General features: G+C 43.0%; 1 protein-coding gene across 15 annotated transcripts in view; it reads right to left on the reverse strand.

The window, feature by feature from the left end:
* PLEKHA5 (pleckstrin homology domain containing A5) overlaps positions 1–22707 on the reverse strand; it is a 260790-nt gene that overhangs the window by 62830 nt on the left and 175253 nt on the right. For 14 of the 15 annotated variants that reach the window (XM_085874995.1, XM_085874991.1, XM_085874993.1 and 11 more), the window contains one exon: positions 4983–5051. Coding sequence is in view for 4 of the 15 variants with exons in the window: in XM_085874991.1 (XP_085731117.1) it covers positions 4983–5051 (69 nt within the window). In the remaining 11 variants the exon portion in view is untranslated. Of the gene's footprint in view, positions 1–4982; positions 5052–15198; positions 15319–22707 lie in introns of those variants that run through there. The other variant, XM_085875003.1, reaches the window with a different exon arrangement.

Consider the following 22707-nt stretch of genomic DNA (forward strand, 5'->3'; position numbering starts at 1 on the left):
GAAGAAAGAACGACAACGGAAAATGAAACGTTAAGAAACCACACTGTACAGATCGAACAGCTGGAAGCGAAGGCCAGATTAAAGAATGAGATGCAAGAAAGAGTAATGATGGAAGAACGAATCAGACAGGAAAAGGAAGTCAGCCAACTGAAAGAAATAACGAGATTGCAGAATGAGGAACAAGAAAGAGTACTGAAAGAACAAGGAATGAGACAGGAGAAGGAAATCAGCCAACTGAAGGAAACCACGAGATTGCAGAATGAGATGCAAAAAAGAGTAATGATGGAAGAACGAATCAGACAGGAGAAGGAAGTCAGCCAACTGAAAGAAATAACGAGATTGCAGAATGAGGAACAAGGAAGACAGTGGAATAGGAAATACAAAGAACAAGGAATGAGACAGGAGAAAGAAATCCGTCAATTGAAGGAAACGATGAGATTGCAGAACGAGGAACAAGAGAGACAGTGGAATAAAAAACTGAAAGAGTATGAATTTGAAACTGAACGACAAAAGGAAAAAAAATAGGTTGGAATACGAGGAGAAGTTGAAGGAGCAAGGAATGAAGCAGGAAGGAGAAATCAGGAGATTGAAGGACACAAGGAGATTGGAGAGGGAAGAACGAGAGGAAGAACGACTATCTTTATTTTGGACCAGCCGCCATTACTACCACCACCAACCACGTCTCAACAGCCATCACACAACAACCACCAACCGCAACGCCGCTTCACAACAACAGCCACGACCTTTACCGTCACAACTCGCCCTCGCAACCATCGCATCACCGTCATTCCCACGCTGCTTGTGGGCACCGATGCTGGACTCGTGCAGGGCGCGCACCGAGCAGGGGTGCAAAAGCGCCGGCCTTTCCGAAGAAAACGGATCAAAAACGACTCACGCCCACTTCTGTTCCGTACTATCGGCGAGCGTGGGGCGATTTGGCCCCGCCTCCAGGTGCGTTGGAGTAATATCGCTATATGCAAATTCATGGATCAAAAAGCATTCACGCCCACTTTTCCTCGGTCCAATGGGGAGCCAGCCAGAGGTGAAGGGTCGAAGGTAAAGGGTCGAAGGCGAAGGAGCGAGGCCCCGGGGGCTATAAAAAGGGCCGCGTTCGCTCGCCAAGTAGGCAGTCGGTGGAGTTGGGAAGAAGAAGCAGTAGTAGTCAGTTAAGAGTTCGGAGTCAGTGAAGAGTTGGGACGAGTCAAGAGAGGAGTCGGAGAAGGCGATTGGACGGAGCTGTGGAGAGGTGGCGGCGGCGAAGGCGGTCGAGGGGGTGCTCGTGTCGGAGTCGGGGAGCTGCGGAGGGAGAGGCCGGCGGCGCGACCAAGGTCGTGGTGGAGACGCTTGTCGCGGGACCCGAGACAGGGAGATATCCTCCTTCCCCCGAGCATCAACAACCCCCTCCTGTTTTCCCCCGCGCTGAGATAGTGCGAGAAGGGGGCCCCGTTCCCACCCCCTACCAGACACTGTCCGTGAGGCCCGCGGAGTCGGGGCGCCACCGCCATCTTGCGGCTCATCATCAGACGGGTAGGCCCGACGTGGTCTCGGCCCCAGGCCGTCTGCCCCCTCATAGTTGAGGGTGGTCCCTTTTTCTTTTGCTTTGAGTATATGTGTTGTCGGCGCCGTCTGTGAAGTAAAACTGTATAAGTGTTGCCGTGTGCTCGGTAGTCGGTTAGCTCTGCATTGTCTTTTGCTTTTACATTTGCTTTTTGTGCATTATTGTGTGTTTCTTCTTCTTCTTTTACCTTTGCTTTTGGTGTAATTGTATATGTGTGCTTTCCGTTCATCGCGAAATAAATGTGCTTTATATGTTGAACTGTTTTCACGTTTCGCTTCGTCTTTTCCTTTATTGAATCTCCATCTTACTTCACGTAAAGGGTTGGTCATGGGCTAAAACGCCCGATAATTAAACGAACCGTCCAGGTTGACGATAACACCGCTCGGTTATCCCGATAGTACGGAACGGGTCGCTTAAAGTGGCCCGTGTCCGAAGTCGACCTGCGGCGAGGTGCGATCGCCCGGTCTACCCTCCGTGTGGGTACTTAGGTAGGTCGAATTTGGCGAGCAACCCTATCCCACGCGGGGGGCCGATTGGCACGATCGTGGTGAGGCCAAAAGGCCCACCCGTGACTAGTTCCCGGCGTTAGTCCGAGAGGGTCACGACGGGATTGTCCGTCCGGTGGGCGACGTGCTGCGATTCGAGTTACGTGGCCGTTCGCACGCCGGCGGGCGCGAATCCGCAACAATATATATATATATATATATATATATATATATATATATATATATATATATATATATATATATATATATATATATATATATATGTATATTTACATACTGACAGGATGACAGAGAGCTATGCACACTCACCTCTAAGCCACTTAGCCTGGGGTTGAATCCAGATCCCAGTGTTTCACATGCAGGGTGATTTATCAATGTAAGTGCCATCCCTTGGATGAAGTTAAATTTGTGTCCTGCCTGCCAGCATTAGTTGGTGGCCATTAAAGATCCAATGGTGTCATTCACGAAGAGCAGGTGAGCCACCCATCGGAAGGACATTAAGCAGATGACAGGCTGAGTCAACCCCACCTGGTGTTAACTCAGTGGCCAACAGGGCTCAAACTCAGGACCCGAAAGATCCCAAGCCCACCACCCTAACCAATAAGCCAACACCAGGCATAAACTATGTTACTCTAACGAAGGGAAAACTTAAAGAAAATTGTAAAGATGATTCGATTCCAAGATATATGCAGTCATACAACAATAAAATTGTTTCCTTGAGATATAAAGTACTGAGAAAAATCGAGAATTGTGTATACATATTTTTATATATATATATATATATATATATATATATATATATATATATATATATATATATATATATATATATATATATACATGAAAGTGTGGGGGTTACTGGAATAATGCTAAACAAACTGGAGAGGGCCAGAGAGCTGAGAAGGCAGAGTCAGCATGACCGGAAGAGAGGTGGTAAAGGAAAACAGAGAAGCCACCAATCTGTAAGTGATTTGAGAGATACAAGCCTACAGCTTCTACCTCATTGCCCAAGATACCAATAATGTTCAGAGCTTTAGATTCTACAGAATCTGGGAGAGAAACATGTGATGCAGTGGCAGCACCAGCCAATATGGCAGAGCAGTGATCCAATAGCTACAGACAAATGCCTTGGAGGCTGCTGTGAGTAGTTTAACTTTTGAAGGAATGATTTGAAACAGAGATTCACAGTCCTCAGCTGGAGTTGAAGGACAGCTTTGGTATGTGGTCAACCCAGGAGAGGTCGCACTGATGGCGAGTCGGTGACTGATCATATAAGTAGAGAGGTGGATAAATTTGACAATTCTTCAAGAGCAGCAGAGCGAGACCAATATTTGCTGGGATCGAAAGACACGTCCTTTTGTTGAACCAGCATATAATAAATTAAGCTGTCTAGAACGTGGTGCAGCTGCTACTTGATTGTCACTGGGATAGGGGTACTATACGATACTACGTGGAGTCATTTGCAAAACGGAATAGGGGGTTTCTCGAAAGCATCAGATAAATCGTTTGTTTATATGAAGAGCAAGACTAGGCCAAAGATACACTGCCTTGGAGCACACCAGCTTTCCCAGAGTGAAGAGGAGATGAGAGGGATACACTGAAGCAACACGTTGACTGTGCGAGTGGAGAAATTGATAAATCCAGGTATGAAAGTGGCTTTGTCTGCACAGGCAGAGAGCTTGGCAAGCAGGGCAGGATGCCGGACTGTGGAATGCCTGAGATATGTCCATGGAGATGGTCCTGCCCTCTTGTTTGAAACAAGTTGCAAGAATTATTCAACTTAACTCGTTCACTTAAAACCCACACAATTTCCATTGTTACTTTTGAAAGCACTATCCTAATAAAGTTCCAGAATTGCACTCAGAAGCTTAGCTGATAATAATAATCCATTGGGTTAGCAAAACCTGAAATTACAGGGGAGGGGGGGGGGGGGTGGGAGGGATGTTATAATCAGCAACGTGTGTCTGTCTGTCAGTTCATCATGCTATCTCCTTCTAAATGGTTGTGCAGAAATTCACCAAAGTTGGTAGTTATGATCACCACATAGCAAGGTGGTATAAGAGCAGTGTCATTTTGATCCTGCCCCCATGGGGGCCCGCCTGGTGTGGGGTCAAGAGGTCAAATACCAGAAAATGCAATTACAGACACATTTTAAAACATTTATTAATGAAACTTTGTGTATGCAATCAATATTGGGGGCCCCATGGAATATGCAACGACTTTTTGTATTTGAACCCCACGTCATGCCCCCACGGTGGGGACTTGGAGTCACAGTCACACAGGTCTTGATTGGGCACGATCAATTTTTTGAGACAGACAGACAGAGCCGATTACAATAACCCCCCCCCCGCCCCCCATTCCTTTCAAAAAGCGTGGGGAGAAAATGCAATTACAGGCAGAATTTTAAACATTTTATAAAGAAACATTGTGTATACAATCAACATTGGAAGACACATGAAATATGTAACTTGTCCACTGGTTCATGCCCCAAGGGGTGGGAAGCTTGAGTCACAGGGGTCAAAACAGAAGATTTTTTTTTTTTGAAACTCAACATTTGATATTTGGTCATTCCTGGTGGAACGTTTTGCCATCTTTCAACTTTCCTTACGGTGGGAAACATGGGGATTTGTGATGGTGCACCATCGACTTCACTCTGGCGTGCATTTTGTCAATGCAGCTCACTGTGGGACTGCAGCAGTTGATCAAATAGATCCTATTAATAGTTAAAGTTGAAACAAAACCTCAACTTCAACATGTGACATAATTTTTTTTTTGATAATTTTGAAAGATTATCGTTTCGTCAATTAAATTCTAGAGCATCAAACATTATTCAACATCGATAACTTTTGCTTTCGCATGAACCTACTATTCGAGTATCGAATCTCTTCCCCAGACAGAACAGTAAGTAAAAAGCTCACAATTCGGTGTTATCTTGTGACAGAGGGGTCTTCAGAGGATGTTTGAAGCTTGTCGCTCCATCATTGTGACTGAAAAGAAAAGGAAAAAAAAAACAAAACCACAAGAGATGTGAGAGGGGAGCGAGCAATTTTGAATCTCCACGGTCTTATTAGTAACCAACACTTGAATCCTGCGTTCAGTTAAAAAGCAACAAAATTCACAGTCACCGTGATGCAATGTATGAAGTACTACCTGTGATACACCTGGGAAATGCAAGACTGCAGGTTTGAGTCATTATTCACCACAATGATGAACAAGGAGAAAGAAAACTGTTTGTTTCATACTTTGAATTTCACACTTTCAGCCTGAGAGTGTGAGAGCGTCGGGAAATATTTTGGAAAGAGGTGATAATGAAGGCTGGCACGACCGCACAGCTATTGAAAAAGTCGAGGCAGAGGGTGAGGTCGACATGCCCGAGTCTGAGCAGTTTGTGTGCGTCCCAGGGAGCCGAAAGAGATGCATCAAATGAATTTGTTAAAGACAGGTGGTTGATAACAATCAATATTATAATGAGGAACAAACTGACAAGTACAAGCCAAGGCTTGCATTGACAGAACATTCAGTAGTTGTACTTTGAAATTAATGCAAAGCGGGAGATAGAAAGGTCGGGTTAAAGAGAGTAACATTCCATCTGAAGCCATGACCAATTTAAAGCATTAATACTGTTTCACGATAAAAGCTATTCTGTTCGCATCCCATACCGTGGAACCAATCAAATGTATAACTTAGACTTGCATTATAGCCCTCGACTCTTCATGAATATTCAAAGCAAAGTGACAACAACAATTCTGCAACTCCAGGCAAAATAACAACAGTCAATGCTAGTTTACTTTGCCTGAGGATTAGGGTGGTAGGGGCAGGGGGGGGGGAGAGAGTGAGGGTGATGGTGGGCTTATTTTAATAATAAAAATAATTAAATGGCAGAAATGCATCTCAACAAAAATAACTGTCGAAAAGTTCAAGGACCAATCAGAAGTGTGCAAAAGCAGGGAATGAGATAAATATTTTACATCACTATGCGAGGTGTTCGAAAGTGGCCGAACTCACTCAAATAAGAGTACCATCAACAGCGCAGCACTCGGGATCAGACGCACTCACAAATCCACGACAAAGGATGTGGAACAGCAACCAAAGGCTTTAAACCCTAATCTTTACCAATGATAATCGTCAGCTGAAATCCACGGAACAAAGCGTGCTAGTAATCTACGACAGGAACGTAAAGCTGCAAAAAAGTAAAAACGTCCTGCCAAACGCATTTGTAAAGTGATGAAACCGAGTATTGTTTACGAAACAATGTATACAATTAATGTTTAATCCACAGGTTAGTTACATTTGCATTTGATGATACTGGAAACACAACACATCCCCATCTGACCGTGCTGCTCATGGTGCTGGAAATGCATCACATTCCCACCTGAGCACGTAGCTCATAAGTCATAACGCCGGAAGCACATCGCATTCCCACCTGAACACGTAGCTCACGAAGCTCGGGTTCCAGGTTCAAATCCCAAGTACTGCATTGATTCGCACATTGTATCCTGATGTTCTTGTGGTATTTATATCAGGTAAACTGATGTCTCCTATATCATGATCCTGCACGTGATTCATGTACAATAAAGTTTTTTTCAATGAGTCTTAGTTCCTTTATATAAAAAAAACCCCAAAAAAGAAGAGTGTGGAGTTCCATATTTATGATTTCCAAGCCCAGGTATGCAGGGAATATTATATGATTATACAGTGGGAATAGAAGAACCCATCCGACTCAGTGATGTAATGGTTCGAGAGTCCGCTCCGAGTCTGGGAGGTTGGCGGTTCAAACTCCGGCCGAAGTCTGAATCATTTGTACAAACCAGAAAAAGGTCTGAAATATGGTGAAAATTCAGGATAAAGGGGCAAATTGGAAAGGATACGAGGTTTTGGGGGGGGGGGGTTGGTCTACTTTGCTTGAACGACAAGTATTTCACAGGTTCAGGATATTAAAAAAAACCTCCAACAACTTGTACACATTTGTACAATGACGCAGGGATACAACCATAAACCTAAATATAAACATTTCTCGTTATAAAACATGATGTAATCAAAATGTTTTTTGACATATTTTAAAATTTGCAATATTTCCGCAAAATGTAAGACAGCGTTTCGAGGACTTACTTGTATTGCAGTTTCCCGATCCAGTGTGGAAGGAATGCGTGTGATAAATCCTCAAGGAAGAAGTGAGCATTTAAACAGATGGTTTGATGACTGTAGTTAAGGATTATGACAGGTTAAAGGATAAGGGAGTGTAAAAGAAAAGGTGGTTTCATGAAAGTTAATGAACGCACTGTTGTTCTGGTGAAATAACAACGCCATCTGCAACGATGCAATCTCACTCTCACGGAAATGTGTAACGGTAACTTTCAAGATTAATTATTAAGGAGAGACAGGTGCATTGCTGTATTTCATCAATCGCTTTATGTAAGGACAGAAAATAAATGAGGTTAGGTGGGAAGAAAGTATAAATAATTAAAAACAACTTGGCGACACATACAGACTAGACAGGAACTAGGCCTATGAAGTGGGACTCCACAACGGAATTGAGATGAGCCATAACAATGTCCGTCAGTCAGTCAGTCAGTCACTTAGTGGGTCCATTAACATTTTTTCATTTTTTTCCCCAACTCCTCCGAGGTGGTAAACAGATCGTTTTGAAAGTCGGCATATTGATTCAAGACGTCAATGTGCAAAAACTAACGGAGCCCTTAAAAAAAAAAATTCCATCCAGGTGGTCAGATAATTAACTAATTAACTCAAAATGCAATCTACGAGGTCCGTCTCAAAAGTAACGGGACTGAGCCTGCTGTGTGCTCCACTTACACAACTTCAATGAACGGGTTGCGTCACAGTCTTTCGCAACATTCCAGCAATATATATGATTGGTGATGGTTGACCGCTCATTGTGTGATTTTTTTACAGGTCGTGCTTTACACCTTGTCTAGTCTGAGTCGTCGCGCTATGAGTTGTGAGTAGAGAGCCAATCTGAAGTTTCTTGCAAAGTTTGGCGAAACACCTTCCGAATCCTTCGCAATGCTGCAGCAAGTCGACTGGGAAGAAACGATGCCACGTACACGTGCATTTGAATGGCACAAGAAGTTCAAAGGGGGGCAGGAGGAGGTTAAAGACGATCCATGGTCTGGAAGACCTTCAACGAGCAGAACGGCGGACAACATCGAGCGTGTGAAGCAGATGATGCGCGCAGATAGTCGACTTACGGTGCGGATGATTGCTGAGGAAGTTTCCATCAACAAGGACACTGTCTGGAGCATCATCACTGAAAATCTTAAAATGCACAAGGTGTGCGCAAATATGGTCCCCAAGCTGTTGTCCGAGGACCAGAAACAGCAAAGAGTCACTGTCTGTCAAGACATTATCAAATGCCTCGAGGACGATCCAGACCTGCTCGGGAGAGTCATTACTGGTGATGAATCGTGGATATTCGAATACGATCCTGAGACCAAACGGCAGAGTCGTCAGTGGAAAAGTCCGGCATCACCAAGACCAAAGAAAGCAAGGATGTCATAGTCGAAGGTCAAGGTGATGCTCATCACGTTTTTTGACTTCAGGGGCATCGCCCACTTCGAGTTTCTACCGCAGGGTCAAACAGTGAATCAATACGTGTACAAGGAGATCCTCCGGCACCTCATGAGATCAGTCCGGGACAAGAGGAGGGATCTGTGGGAGAACAACACCTGGGTGCTCCACAATGACAACGCGCCTGCTCACAGTGCCCTGAGCATCCAACAGTTTCTGGCGGAGAGGAACGTGCCAACTCTGGAGCAGCCTCCGTATTCGCCAGACTTGGCCCCTTGTGATTTTTTCATATTCCCCAAGCTCAAGGGGGTGATCAAGGGGACCTGATTTCCTGATGTGAAGGCCATCAAAAGGGCCGTGACGACGGAGCTCCTGAGGATTCCAGAAGAAGCCTTCGGGGGGGGGGGGCATCGAAGTGTGGAAGAAGAGGATGGACAAGTGTGTGACACTGGATGGAAACTATTTTGAAGGGGTCAAGCTGTGATTTCAACATATTTTTTGGAATAAAATTTCTGTGAAGTCAGTCCCGTTACTTTTTAGACGGACCTCGTATGTTTGTATTATTATTATCATTATTATTTTGTATGCAGACTGTGGCTGCAAGTTGCGTCGTTGTTGGGAGCGCAGATGTGCTGTTGATGCAGTTTCCAGTAAGCTGGTGCCCATTTTGCCAACCTCAGAAGGATGACAGGCTGAGACAACCCCACCAGGTGTTAATTCAATGGACAACAGCAGCTCAAACTCAAGACCCTAAGATCTTAAGCCAGGCACCTAAACCGTTAAGTCAACAACATGCTTATAAAGATAAATGTACCAAGTATATGATCCTTGTGCAGGTCGATAGAAATTTGTTTGCACAAAGCGCTCGCATTTCAACAGCAGCACATATCGTGAACTCGTGCTTATAGAGTCGCCACCGAGGCTAATATGCTGGAAAATAGTTTGAAGTAGTTGCGTTGAAGCTGTACAGAAGTAATTGCAGACGATAATCGTTCAACAATGACCAAACAAGTCGAGTCAGCAAAGATGGTTCAACAGAATTCCTCCCAAGAGCTGGTCAGTGCTTTCAGACACCTTGATTGTCTGTTGTACAGACAGACAGACACACCAAGAGCAACCCAGAATCCAGCCATGAAGGTTTTGTGAACCGGATGTCCTTGAAAGAGATCGATGACCGATGGTCTCAGCAGAACAACCCCGCTGTGCCATCATTGGTTGCAATATTTGGCTCTTACCAGGTTTATGAAATTGAGTTGGAGGGTTAATCACAGCAGTTTTGTTTCGACGGATGGAAAAATGTAAATGAAGGAATTGATCGGCTGCATTAGTCGGTAGAAGAATGTTCTGTGTCATATAGTCACATGGTTTCTGGAGTTGTTGGTATTTTTTTGCCATAGTTTGTGCAGGCCGTGTTACAATTATTTTTTTAAAACCAAAACGTACCAAAAACGGCCAATCAATGAGTGTTTTGAGCTCGTCTAAACATTTATTATGAAACTAACCAACAAGCAATATGTTTGGCTTGAGGCCTGGGGGAGAGACATTCGATTGGGGTCCATGTACGGTATAGACAGGTAAGGTAGACTCCACGAATAGCTGCATTCCTATAACAAATAAACTCTCAAATTGGATTTGAGAATCATCCGATGAGTCAAAGCTGGAGAGTTAAATAAAGTACGCAATTTTTATTAATTGCTCGACTTCTTTTTTTTTCTTCTATGTCAAATGTCAAAGGCATTTGCAGGAACCTCCCCACTTACTTTAATGACGTCACTCATTGTTGACAGGTGTGACCAAAACTCCTACCTCGTGGCATGACATATTAAAATTATTTTACAAAAGGAAATCTACAGCTGATAACGTGTGTTAAATAGTCAAAAGATGACAAGTACTATTTCCTTTTCCTTGATATATCACCTCTAAATAACTCCCCAAGTAAAGCATGACTTCATCAGACCATCTCTAAATTACATCTGTCAAAAGTTCATGTCATGCTCAAAATAGCACAATACTTAGCTCAGTTGGAATTTTGCTTATAGTAGACATAAGTTTCCATGATATAATTTACCGTATGGGCTCACAGGATGGCCAATAGGTACACACGCGCCTCGAAGCTGTCTTGCCTGTGTTCGAATCTAGACCCAGCTATAAACCATCATCCTGGTGTTCCGCAGGCAGGGCGATTCAATGTGTGTGCTGCCCCTTGGATGGACGTTAAACTAGGCGTCCGGGCTGCCAGCATTATTTGGTGGACGATAAAGATCCCACAGTGTCCTTCGTGAAAAGTAAGCGAGCTATCGCCGGCACACTGAACAAAGTACAAATTCAAGTCGAATGTCAGGACTGGCCAGCCGGTTCTGGCCAAGCCTCAGCCGTCCAACCCCACAAGAACGTGGGAATAATTGTTGCTGTTGAAGAAGACACACAATTTACTGAATGATGTGGATCCATTTTGTACAGCCCACAAAGTGAAATTCCTATCAATGTTTATTTACTTATTTATTTTTATATCTCATCTTTAAAAAAAAAAAAAAAAAAACAGGACCACACTCTTTACAGAGCATTGGAGCTGCCGAAGCAGATTCTTGGCCAGGTTTATACTGGCTGGTTTGCCATTGCCTTCCCAGTATTGCACGTCTGTGCTTCATTCTCTTAAATGCCGAGTGGCAAGCAAGGAAGCAGCATGTAGCATGACTCGGACGGGGTTTAAACAATGCACCTGTAAACCTGCTTCTGTACCTCCGACATCCACAGGTGCAGCAGCAGAGTTTTTAATTAAATAACTAATTAAATAAGTAATTAAAGTGCAGCAGCAGAGTTAAATAACAGTAATCATGAGTTGTGCAGTTGTTGTATTTTTTTTAAGTCTCGACCATTGTACTGGCAAATCATGTACAACCACACAGCTGTGTTTGTGGATTATTTGCTGCATTGTGATTTGCATAATGTTATGCTCAACACAAAAATATAAATGCAAACGAAGTCAGACGAGCCAGCGACACAGAACGTTCATTTACATCTTGGATGTGCAGTGGCCTGCAAAAATATAAACCCCCGACCAATAACGTCACGTTTAGATGAATTACGAATTACGTAGATACAATTTTAACAAATGAACACATTTTTTTTTCATAACTGAAGAATTCAAACTAAACACTGTTATCGTTGAAAGAGGTTACATGTCAGGAATACATGTACAAATAACATGTACAACATGTTATGTACAATACATGTACAACAACATGAATACATGTACAACAAAAAAAAAACACATGTACAAATCAAAATTCACTGGTTGTAAAAGTACTCACCCTTACTTGGTGGAAGCACCTTTTACAGCAATGACTGTTACGAGTCTCTACCAGGTTTTCACAGTGAGATGGTGAAATCTTTGTCCATTCTTCACGTGAAAATTGTTCGAGTTATGCCAAGTTTGATGGGGATCGTCGATGGACTGCAATCTTCAAGTTGTCCATTTGGGTTCAGGTCAGGATTTTGACTGGGCCACTCAAGAACATTTAGTTTCTTCTTATTCAACCACTCCAGTGTGGATCTAGCTTTGTGCTTCAGATCATTGTTCTGCCGAAATCTGAATTTTCTACCCATTTTCAAATTCATGAAATGTCCATCTTGGACATAGAGCCTTGCAGTTCTTTCAAAGTCATTGCTGGATTTACATTGACATCGCAAACCAGTTTCCTGCTTGCCCGGCTGCTGAGATTGGATGAGCGACCTGATATGGGTCGAGTCTGGGTGGTATGATACGTCTTCCACTCCTTCATGATGGATTTCACCGTACTCAAAGGGATAATGAGCGACTTTAAAATCTTCTTATAACCCTCTCCTGAACAGTACTTCTCCACCACTTTATGTCTGACTTCTTTGGAAAGCTCCTTGGTCTTCATGTTTGCCTTGTTGGTTGACCAAGTGGGTCTACACTTTGGCCTACACTTTGGAGTCGTTTGTGAAGACGCGATATATTAAGTTTGATTTGAAAGCGTCATGAAATAAGCTCAAGTGGCATCAAAATGTGAAAACTTTGGAGGTTGGGGGGGGGGTGAATATCTTTGCAGGCTCCTGTACATATGAGTGGTAATATGCACAGCTATTAATCCAGCTTCGGAAGGTTTAAGGTTATCCTCACGATGTAGTGCAATGAGCTCATTCTGCACAGCAGGATACCCATTCGTCCTGTTCCATGACAAGTTTTGAGGCTCGTCCATGACAAAAACAGTCTGGCTGGGATCCATCAACCGAAACAAACATCTTTGCCCAGGGACCAAAAAAACATACCTGAGGAAACCAGGTAAACACACCTGAATGTATCTACTGTATTCTGAAGTGTTTTTGGGAAACCCATCGTAAGAATAGCAATAAAGTATTTTGCTCAACGGCTAGAAATGTAAGATCAATAACTTTTCTAAGCCTCATGTTGGCTTTACGGCAAAGGTGGCTGGCTGAAAATCTTAGGGTCTTGAGTTTGAGCCCATGACATTCCGTTATGTAACACCAAGTGGGATGACTCAGCCTGCCATCCTTCCAAGGTCGGCAAAAAGATTTCCAGCTTACTGGGAACAGGGGGAACAGGGGGCACTGCATCAACGGCACAGCTGTGCACCCAGTGATGATGCAACCAGCAGTCACATGCTGCATACAAAACAATAATAATAACATTTTTCTCCACTTTTACATCTTAACAAAGGAAGAAACTGTTGATGTTAACCCATTTCCTTAGTACGTTTAGGTCGAGTAAGAGAAGAGACAAGAGACAGAGAGACAGACAGACACGAGACGAGACACAGACACAGACACAGACACAGACACAGAGACACAGACAGACAGACAGACAGAGAGAGAGAGAGAGAGAGAGAGAGAGAGAGAGAGAGAGAGAGAGAGAGAGAGAGAGAGAGAGAGAGAGAGAGAGAGAGAGAGAGAGAGAGAGAGAATATCTAACTACAATTGATAAAGCAAAGACACGACAGGCCAGATGGCCTTCTACTTTGTCCAAATTCCTTGTACTGTATTTCCTTGTATTTCTTTGAAAATAGGCAAAGAGACAGTCTTGCTGGGATGAAGTATGCACGTATGAAATGTTGGAATCTTGGTCCAATTTTCAATTGCTTGCCACATGTCAAAGGCATTTACAGGGACTTCCCCATATTCTTTAATGACATCATTCAGTTCGTGGATGTTCAAAGGAAGAAAAAAATAATAATAACAGCAAGGAAAATGAAAAGTAGCTCAAGATGGAGGAAGGGTGTTGCGCAAGGTTACGCACATTTCGAAGAAGAATACTCAAAGTCTTTGCAAAGGAACGACTACAAGCACAGAAAAATGATTTATCAGACTTAGTGGCTTCATGGTTAGAACATCCACCCTGGTTTGGGAAGTCGTTGGTTTGAACCCAGTCCGAGTCATCCCAAACACTAAAAATGGTACGTGCTACCAGTGCCGCTTCCCCACTTGACACTCAGCATTAAAAAGGAGAGAGCACGGACAAACAACAATATGTTGGCAACACTAACTCAGGCTTTGATAGGCCTAATGGCCTCCTCTTGCAATGAAGTTCCTTTTTCAGGTAAGTCATGTTAAATTTATGACGGGACAAACACCTTCCCCTCAACCTCGACACCAACCCCTCTACCGCCAGCTAGTACACCTGATGACCACCTCGCGAAACATGCTGACATCATGGCAACATGCTCTTACAATGCTTGAAGTTAAAATTTAGTGATCAAATCCTGGATTTTCATCTGTGTGCAGTGGGCATAAAAATGATCAGGATGGAGCTGACCTTTGACCAAATGAATTTGAAAAGTATGCACTCACAAGTGATAAAGAGCAAGCAGATTTAGTACAAACCAGGTGCAACCACAGATGTGCAGAAATATTCTTCACCAACGCCAGGCCTGCCCAACTTGGATGGCAAGCATGGAGACATCGTACATACCCGATATGGTACACATGCACAGAGCCTAGCGCACTGCACATGTAAACAGTGCAGAACACACAAACCAATAAATTAGACTCGGTAATCACACATCACAGGAATAAGCACAAACATAGCTCACGAGACGTACAGCCGATTTGGGCAGGGTTGCCAAGACCTGAACCAGTAACAGAACTTGTGAATGCATATGGAAAAGAGAGAGAAAGCAATTGTTAAGGTAACTGCAGTCAACAAATGGGCTGTCAAGATAGCCTTGAGGTTGTGCACACCCCCCTCCGTTGAGCTGTCGAGCCTGGGTTTGAATCTCGACCCAGCTATAAACCGTCATCGTGTTGTTTGACATGCAGGGCGATGCAACGATGACGTTAAGCTGGAGAATCCGTCTGCCAGTACCAGTCGCGAGTACATAGATGTTAAAGATCCCCACGGTGTATTTCACAAAGAGTAGATGAGTTATCCCCAGCAGCATGGGGAAAAAATCCAAATCCTGCCCTGACTGCTGGGAAGGCAACGGCAAACCACCAGGCACACCCCCTTTTTCCCAGGTGACTGCTTCAGCAACACCTACACTGTCTCGCTCGAGCAAGACGTACGTTTATGAAAATGACGACGACGACGACGACGACGACGACGAGTCCACGGACATGCGAGCAACTTACCCCATGCCTTTTACCACCTTGTACTTCAGCATGTTGTTGCTGTGCACCTCACCATGGCAGGGCAGGGCTCATCTCTCAGGTCTCTGCTGAGTTCCCAAACAGCACAATGCCTTTTCTCACTCCCTCCCACTCTGGCTTCCACACCCCCTGGTTATCATCACATCTATTCTATACTTCTTCGTCTCACTCTCCTGTGCTGGAAGGGAAGCCTCCTACAACGATGCACCGAGAGCTGCACAGACAGCGAGGTCGCTCAACTGGACTGGCTGCCGCACACAGCCGTACAGCTTCTAATAAATGCACCGAAAGAAAAAATTTGCACCATGTGCCTTCGCTCGTACGTCTGTGTGAGGGTGTGTGCGTACATGTGGCACCTTGGAGATGCCAACACTGGCTGGCTTGCCTCGACTACTTAATAGAGGCAGTTTACAATCTCCTTTGTGGCCCATCTATATAATATAATGTAGGCAATGAATGAGCGGTGGGTCGTGGGATGAGTTGGATTGGAGTGGAAGTGGGTCAGCTGAGAAAAACAAAATGAAGGAAAACGGATGAGGTTTGGGGAGAGGGGGGTGGGGTGGAGGGGGGGGTTAGGGGTTCAGAAAGCAAAAAAGAAAAAAAAGAGATGGGATATTATGGAAGAAAATTTCCTGAAAAATAAGAAAGATATGAGAATTGGGGTGGGGGGGGGGAGGGAAGAAGAGGTGAAAACACACCATTTTTTATGTATGTAATAAGTCGACAGCCTCTTTCGATAATAATCATCAACCCTCATTTGAAGTGTTTCCTACAACCACGACGGAGAGTTCATTTCCGAATGGAAACTTCGTCATTTTAACCAAAGCATCGTTACTTACAATGTTCTACCTCGCAAGACAATGTTCATTGGGTAGTGTTGTTATACACAAGCCATGAACCAAAATAATACCAAGGTTGCATCCATACCCATGGAGGCCTGACAAACTTAATGATTGGTCACATTCAGTTGCTTGCTCGTGGTACACACGTTCAATGGTGCAGCATTGTATACCGAGATCAAGTCCTTACATGTTTCCATGAGTTCCTCGAGAAAAAGATAAATCAGAAAATGCATGTTAAATGAGTGAGAGAAGGGGGGTGGGGGGGTGCATGAAAGAGTGATGCATGTTGTGAAACATTGAACAAATTAAGTTATAAAGTTATCAATTGGGTGCTTGTTAGTGCGCCGTTTCCTGTTTATCCCGAGAGCCAAAGGGCCTTTGAGGTATGGTGGCAGTTACAAGCTCATTTGGAGTGGCTGCACACTGAAAAGGCGACAGGAACAAGCTAGGTTTCTACCTCGTGCTGTCCATTGTTGTACAATCCACAATTTTATCAAACACATGCTCGTATATAATGCATATGACTGCTTGCATTCTATAAAGAGAGGTTTATTGAAGAAGGGGGTTGGGGGGGGGCAGTTAGATTTCACTATTTTTGGATCTGTTATACTGTATAATGATATAACCTTCGTTCAGGCCAAAGTTGATAATAAATCAGCATGTTGTGGAGGAGGGCCAGCACAGGCCACAGGCCAGCAATGCAGAGATGATTTACCAACGAGGCGTACTGCCCTCTCGTGCTTAAACACGTTTAAGAGCATAGCCCCAGCTTCCAGGATGGCCTGAAAGCAAAGCTCTCTTTACTAATCATAAAGGTTCAAAACAATGAAAACAACATGAAACATTGAACAATGCAGAGGCTCACCGAGTAGATCTGAGATATATGGATTACAGTAGATCTGAGAACCATTGCAGACGAACTGACTGACACACCAACGTTGCAATACCTTTTCATGTTCCTTCAGGAACATGCGAGGGTAACAAGTCATTCACTACATTCCCACATTATATATACGAGTGGAAATATATATATATATATATATAAAGATAACCTATCTGATCATCATTCTCAATTATTTAATGTTCACCCAAACACCCAATTTTCTCTCATGCACTTCCTTGAAGCTTTCTTGGTGTGCATGCAATGTTTTAGGCTGCTAGGTTGTATGGTTTTGGAGTGATGGAGGACACACACACACACACACACACACACACACACACACACACACACACACACACACACACACACACACACACACACACACACACACACCTGCCCTCCACATGGGCGAATCTATGTCAGCCCACCTTCGGGGGACAATGTGTTGCAGCACAGTCTGATAATGCACATTATCATTTTGTCATTTTTGAAAGAAAAATTATTGATCACATATCATGAGGAAAGCATGAGATAAAAACGTCGCACTGTAATCACCAATATTGTAATCACCGCTGAGAGAGGTGAGCAAACACGAGGTAAAGAAAGCATGTGATTTGCTACATTATCTTGATAGACCATTGCTTACTGACGTTTATGGACACGATACTCAGACATGAATAACGATGCTGGGAAAAACGGTCACACCCGATTGGTTAGTGCCGCAACCAATCAACGAGTGATGGGAAAAACGGGCACACCCAATCGGTAAGGGCCATGACCAATCGACGAGTGAATATTGGTGACATAGCTACAGCCGAACAAGCACTATTTATTATAGTTGATATCTGAACCAGCAGGATACTCATCACATACTGACAGATCTCCTCTAAAAGGAGAAGAGGTCAGAAAATGGTGCTCAACAACAACATGCCGACACACAGACAGATACAGGGTTAAAGAGCTACATAACTTGTAAACACATGGGATTAATAGTCTCAGACTCGGTCATAATGCACAAAGATCAATGATCTAGATATTATACATAAAATATGTTGTGGGTAAATCAGACAATTTTGTCAACCCATGCCGATAGAGGCGGTTTGGCATGCTAGTTGAGCCTGTAGGCCTTGCAGCGTACCTCAAACCATCAGAGGTGCAGGAAAACACCCTCAGAACTGACACCATGCATATTCAAGGTACAAAATCATATCATGGTTAACTTTGCTGTAAAAGTGTTGTGGTTACCATCAGCCAACTTTGTCGTACTGCGTTGAAGGCCACTATATTAACATTGTTCTGGGTGCAGACTTATTGCATATGTAAACTGACTCACTGACTGATGCAGAGTGATCCCAGCAACATGATGTTTAATGATACAACTAAACTACAAAATAATGATGTCTCGGCTCAGCATTTTCTGCTAAGAGATGTTTCAGCGCAGTTCGGAAAGAAAGTTTAATCCTACATCCAGTAGTGAAGCATCCCTCCACAATTAATAGAACCTCTCTACACGGCTCAGAATGTACAAAACATGTTGAAACTAGAAGGGCACCCGGTAGAGGGCATACCTCCGCCTCACAATACATGATTCACGAGAACATATCAGGGCCAATACATTTTTGAAATATCATGCTATACAGTACTATATAGTTTTGAGCCCTATCTCTCAACGGTGAAGAATCACGAAAAAATTAAAATAATTCCCGTATCCGGATCCGGATCTTCACCAAAATCGAATCGATTTGTCCTTGCCACACACCCACCTGCCACCAAGTTTTGTCTGAATCCGTCCACAAGTTTTTGATATATCCTCTTGTATATCGGTTTAGCCCTATCTCTCAATGGCGAAGAATCACTTTAAAAGTTATCAGATCTGGATCCGGATCTTCACCAAAATTGAATCAATTCTTCCTTGTTACACACCCAAAGTAATCACCAAATTTCGTCCGAATCCATTCACAACTTTTTGAGATATCGTGCAATTTATCGTTTTTGGCCTCATCTCTCAATGGTGAAGAATCACTGAAAAAATTCTAGTAGCCAGATCCAGATCCGTATCTTCAGCAAAATCTAATCAATTCGTCATTGTCACACATCCAACCTGTCCACAAAATTTCATCTGAATCCGTCCACAACTTTGAGATACCCTGCACACAGACAGACAGACAAACAAGAAAAAGACGTCGTGGAGAGCACGATACTCGCAAAATCCCCCCGCCTCACCAAAGGTTGCCATGGATACATGAAATTGTCCATTTCATGAACATTAAAATTCACAATCTTAAACAAAGCTCAGGTCAATCGGATGAAAAATGATTCTTTTCTAGATTGAAATTGATTATAGAAGTTTGACCTTGAGTTGACCTTTTGACCTCAAAAATAGTTGTTTTCCCAATTCAGGGATGGACTGTGCAAATCTTGTAAAAATTTAAACTCAATCGGATGAAAAATGATGATGTTACAAATTTGACCTTAAGATGACCTTTGAACTTTGACTTCAAAATCAATAGGCTTCTCAGTTTAAAATACTTCTACAGCTTGGTAAAGTTTCATGACAATCGGTTTAGAATTGTGACCTTTTGGCGATAAACAGGCAAACAGACAAACAAACAAGAAGACGTCGTGCAGAGCACGACACTTTCAAAATCCATCAAACAAATCTGACCTCAAAAATAATTGGTGGTTGATTTCAATGACCAAATATGCAACTTCTCTTCAAATTTCAAGTGAATCGGATGAAAATTGACAATTTTGAAAGTGAGCCTATGTTGACCTTTTGGCCTATGTGGACCTCCAAAATAATTGGTGGTTGAATTCAGTGACCTGAAATATAAATCCTCTTCAAATTTCAAGTCAATCAGATGAAAATTGAGGATTTTAGAAATACCACCTTAGTTGTTGATCTTGGGCTTATGTTGACCTTTTGACCTCAAAAGCATTAGGCTTCTTCCTTATGGCAAACTCTACCATGTGGTGAAGTTTCGAGAATATTGGTTTAAAATTGTGACCTGTAGGTGAGAAAAAGACAGACAGACAGACAGACAGACAGAAAGACAGAATAACAAAATCAACCAACCAATATACTTGGAAAATCTTCGATTTTGCAAGTAGCAAACAGACAAAGGGGTGAAATTGTCACCTTCTTCAGCTTCGGTGGAAGAGGTAATAAACAAAAGGGAAAAAGGGAAAGAAAAAAAATATAGAGGCACTGCAAGAAACACACAAACAAATACTCTACACAATGTCAACATATTAACAACTGGAGAGACTAACGTAGTACAAGAGAAACTCCTTGCTCCCTCCCTGTACGAGTCTTTCCTTTAACCCTGCTTCTGAATTATATGGGATATGCACCTTTTGCCCCTAATCCAAGACGTGCATAATTAACCTCCACCATCGAAGATGGACGGAGGTTACTGTTTTCATCCCTGTTTGTTTGTTTGTTTGTTTGTGAACAGTATTACGGAAAAACTCCTCGACGGATTTCGACGAAACTTGGTGGGGGGATTAGGTATGGTCCAAGGATCATGCCATTAGATTTTGGACATGGTCAAAAGTCCAATATGGCCGCTATGGCGGCCATTTTGAAAAAATATTTGAATTTTTGTTTTTGCATTTCTACATGTTTTAAGTGATTTCCAACCCCCCTCCCCCCAAAAAAAATTGTTAGAGAAAAAAAAATCAAAATTGTGCAACTTTTTTTTCAACAAAATTTCGATTTTTTTTTTTTGCATTTCTACATGTTATCAGTGATTTCCAACAAAAAAACATGCCAAAATTATAATTGCGGCTGATTTTGGAACTTCAGGTGGATATACCCACGTAAAATCAATTTCTGTCTCAAGGAATCGAGTTATGACGAATGAATTGAGTATGTAAAAGTTAAAAGTAAAAGGGAAAGTTACAAACTATAACTCTGTGCACTGTTGACGTCAAATTGAATGAATAGGATATCAGGTTCACTTGAGTGACCTAGCAGTATTGGCGGCGGAGGTTTTGCACTCTACCGAGTGCTCCCCCTCTAGTTGAACATGTCGTTTCACCTGTGGGACAGGAAAACACGTACCATGACAATCATCATGTACAATGCGAGTATGCGTGTACTCAAACCAACCTAATGTTCACAAAGTAATTATTGATCCCTAAATAAATTCGGGCTAATTTTGGTTTGTGCTCAAAAAGCACATTAATAACCATTAGAACAGTGAAGATGGGTAGGTGTTGGTGTGATGTAAAGGGGGGGGGGGGGTCCTTGCTCTCATCACAAACTTTGATGACCGAGTTCAGCATCATATGAGAATTCATTCACATTCAGCATCAAAAAAGAAGTCCTGCAGGTGCTTCAAATTCAGGGAAATTTTATCCTGGAATCAAACTATTATGAATTACTTGATTCCAAATATTTAAATACTGCCCAGGCCCAGCCAATATTATTGTTAAGATGGAGCATACAAGTCTGAAACAACTTAGTGCATATTGATTAAAACTGAGACCAAAATAAATATTTCACAAAGCTCCAAGGACACACATAGATGATGGCTTTCCAACCAAGTCCCCCCTTAACTCTAACCAACTATCCCACACCCTTTCCCTCATACCAACCAATCAACCCCTCTTCCCTCTGATCAAGCATCCCACACACTTCCCTCGTAACAACCAACCAATCATCTTCACAACTGCTTCCTACATATTAATTATGTTCCAAGTCCTGGAAGGACCCTACAAAGCAGAATTGAGCTGACCAATCATTCTCTTTCTCAGAGCACTACACCATGTCTTCTGATGGATGCTTCATAATAATCCTGAACCAGCAACCCTCTCCTCACATTGAAAATGAAAACAGACAGCACAGATGTATTGCCTTTAACACGCGCACACACACACACACACACACACACACACACACACACACACACACACACACACACACACACACACACACACACAACAATAGCACCAGTCATAATAAGCCAGATGCATTAATTACCTCCACCACTGAAGGTGAAGGGGGTTATGTTTTCACCCCTCCTCTGTCTGTCTGCATGCAGGATATCTCAAAAAGTTGTGGACTGATTCAGATGAAACTTTGTGGACAGGTTGGGTGTGTGACCACGACAAATTGATTCGATGTTGGTGAAGATCCGAACCTGGATCTGGATACGAGAATTATTTAATTTTTAAAAGTGATTCTTCACCATTGAGAGATAAGGCCAAAAACGATATAGTACTGTATAGCATGATATTTCAAAAATGTATTGGGCCAGATATGTTCTCGTGGTGTACTGAATATGTGTTGTACTGTACTGAATATGTGCTGATATGTGCTGATATATGTACCAGATATGTGCTGTACTGAATACCCTTCTAGTCTACCATGGGTTGGCAGACAGCGTAGAGGTATGTGCACTCACCTCTGGAGTTGTCGAGCTGGAGCTTGAATCTCGACCCAGCTATAAACCTTTACCCTGGTGTTTCACATGTAGGACAATGCAGCAATGTGCGCGACATCCATCGGAAGGACTTTAAGCCCGAGGAGCATTATGCCGGCACATCGTTCATGATAAAGCTCCCTCGGTGAATTTCACGAGGAGGTGAGTTATTGCCGGCACCCTGAACAAATTACATATTCCTATCACAGTTGAACAACAGTCCTGAACAGATAGTTCCAGAAAAGGGTTGGGCCAGAATTGTTTTCCCCAGCCGACCCCACAAGATCGGAATAGGGGGAAGGAGGAGGAGGAGGAGAATAAGAAGGAGAAGAGACTCGAT

This window comes from Eptatretus burgeri, chromosome 3, assembly GCF_056783735.1.
Source record: "Eptatretus burgeri isolate ZD-2024b chromosome 3, Ebu_testis_v1, whole genome shotgun sequence".
NCBI lineage: Eukaryota > Metazoa > Chordata > Myxini > Myxiniformes > Myxinidae > Eptatretus > Eptatretus burgeri.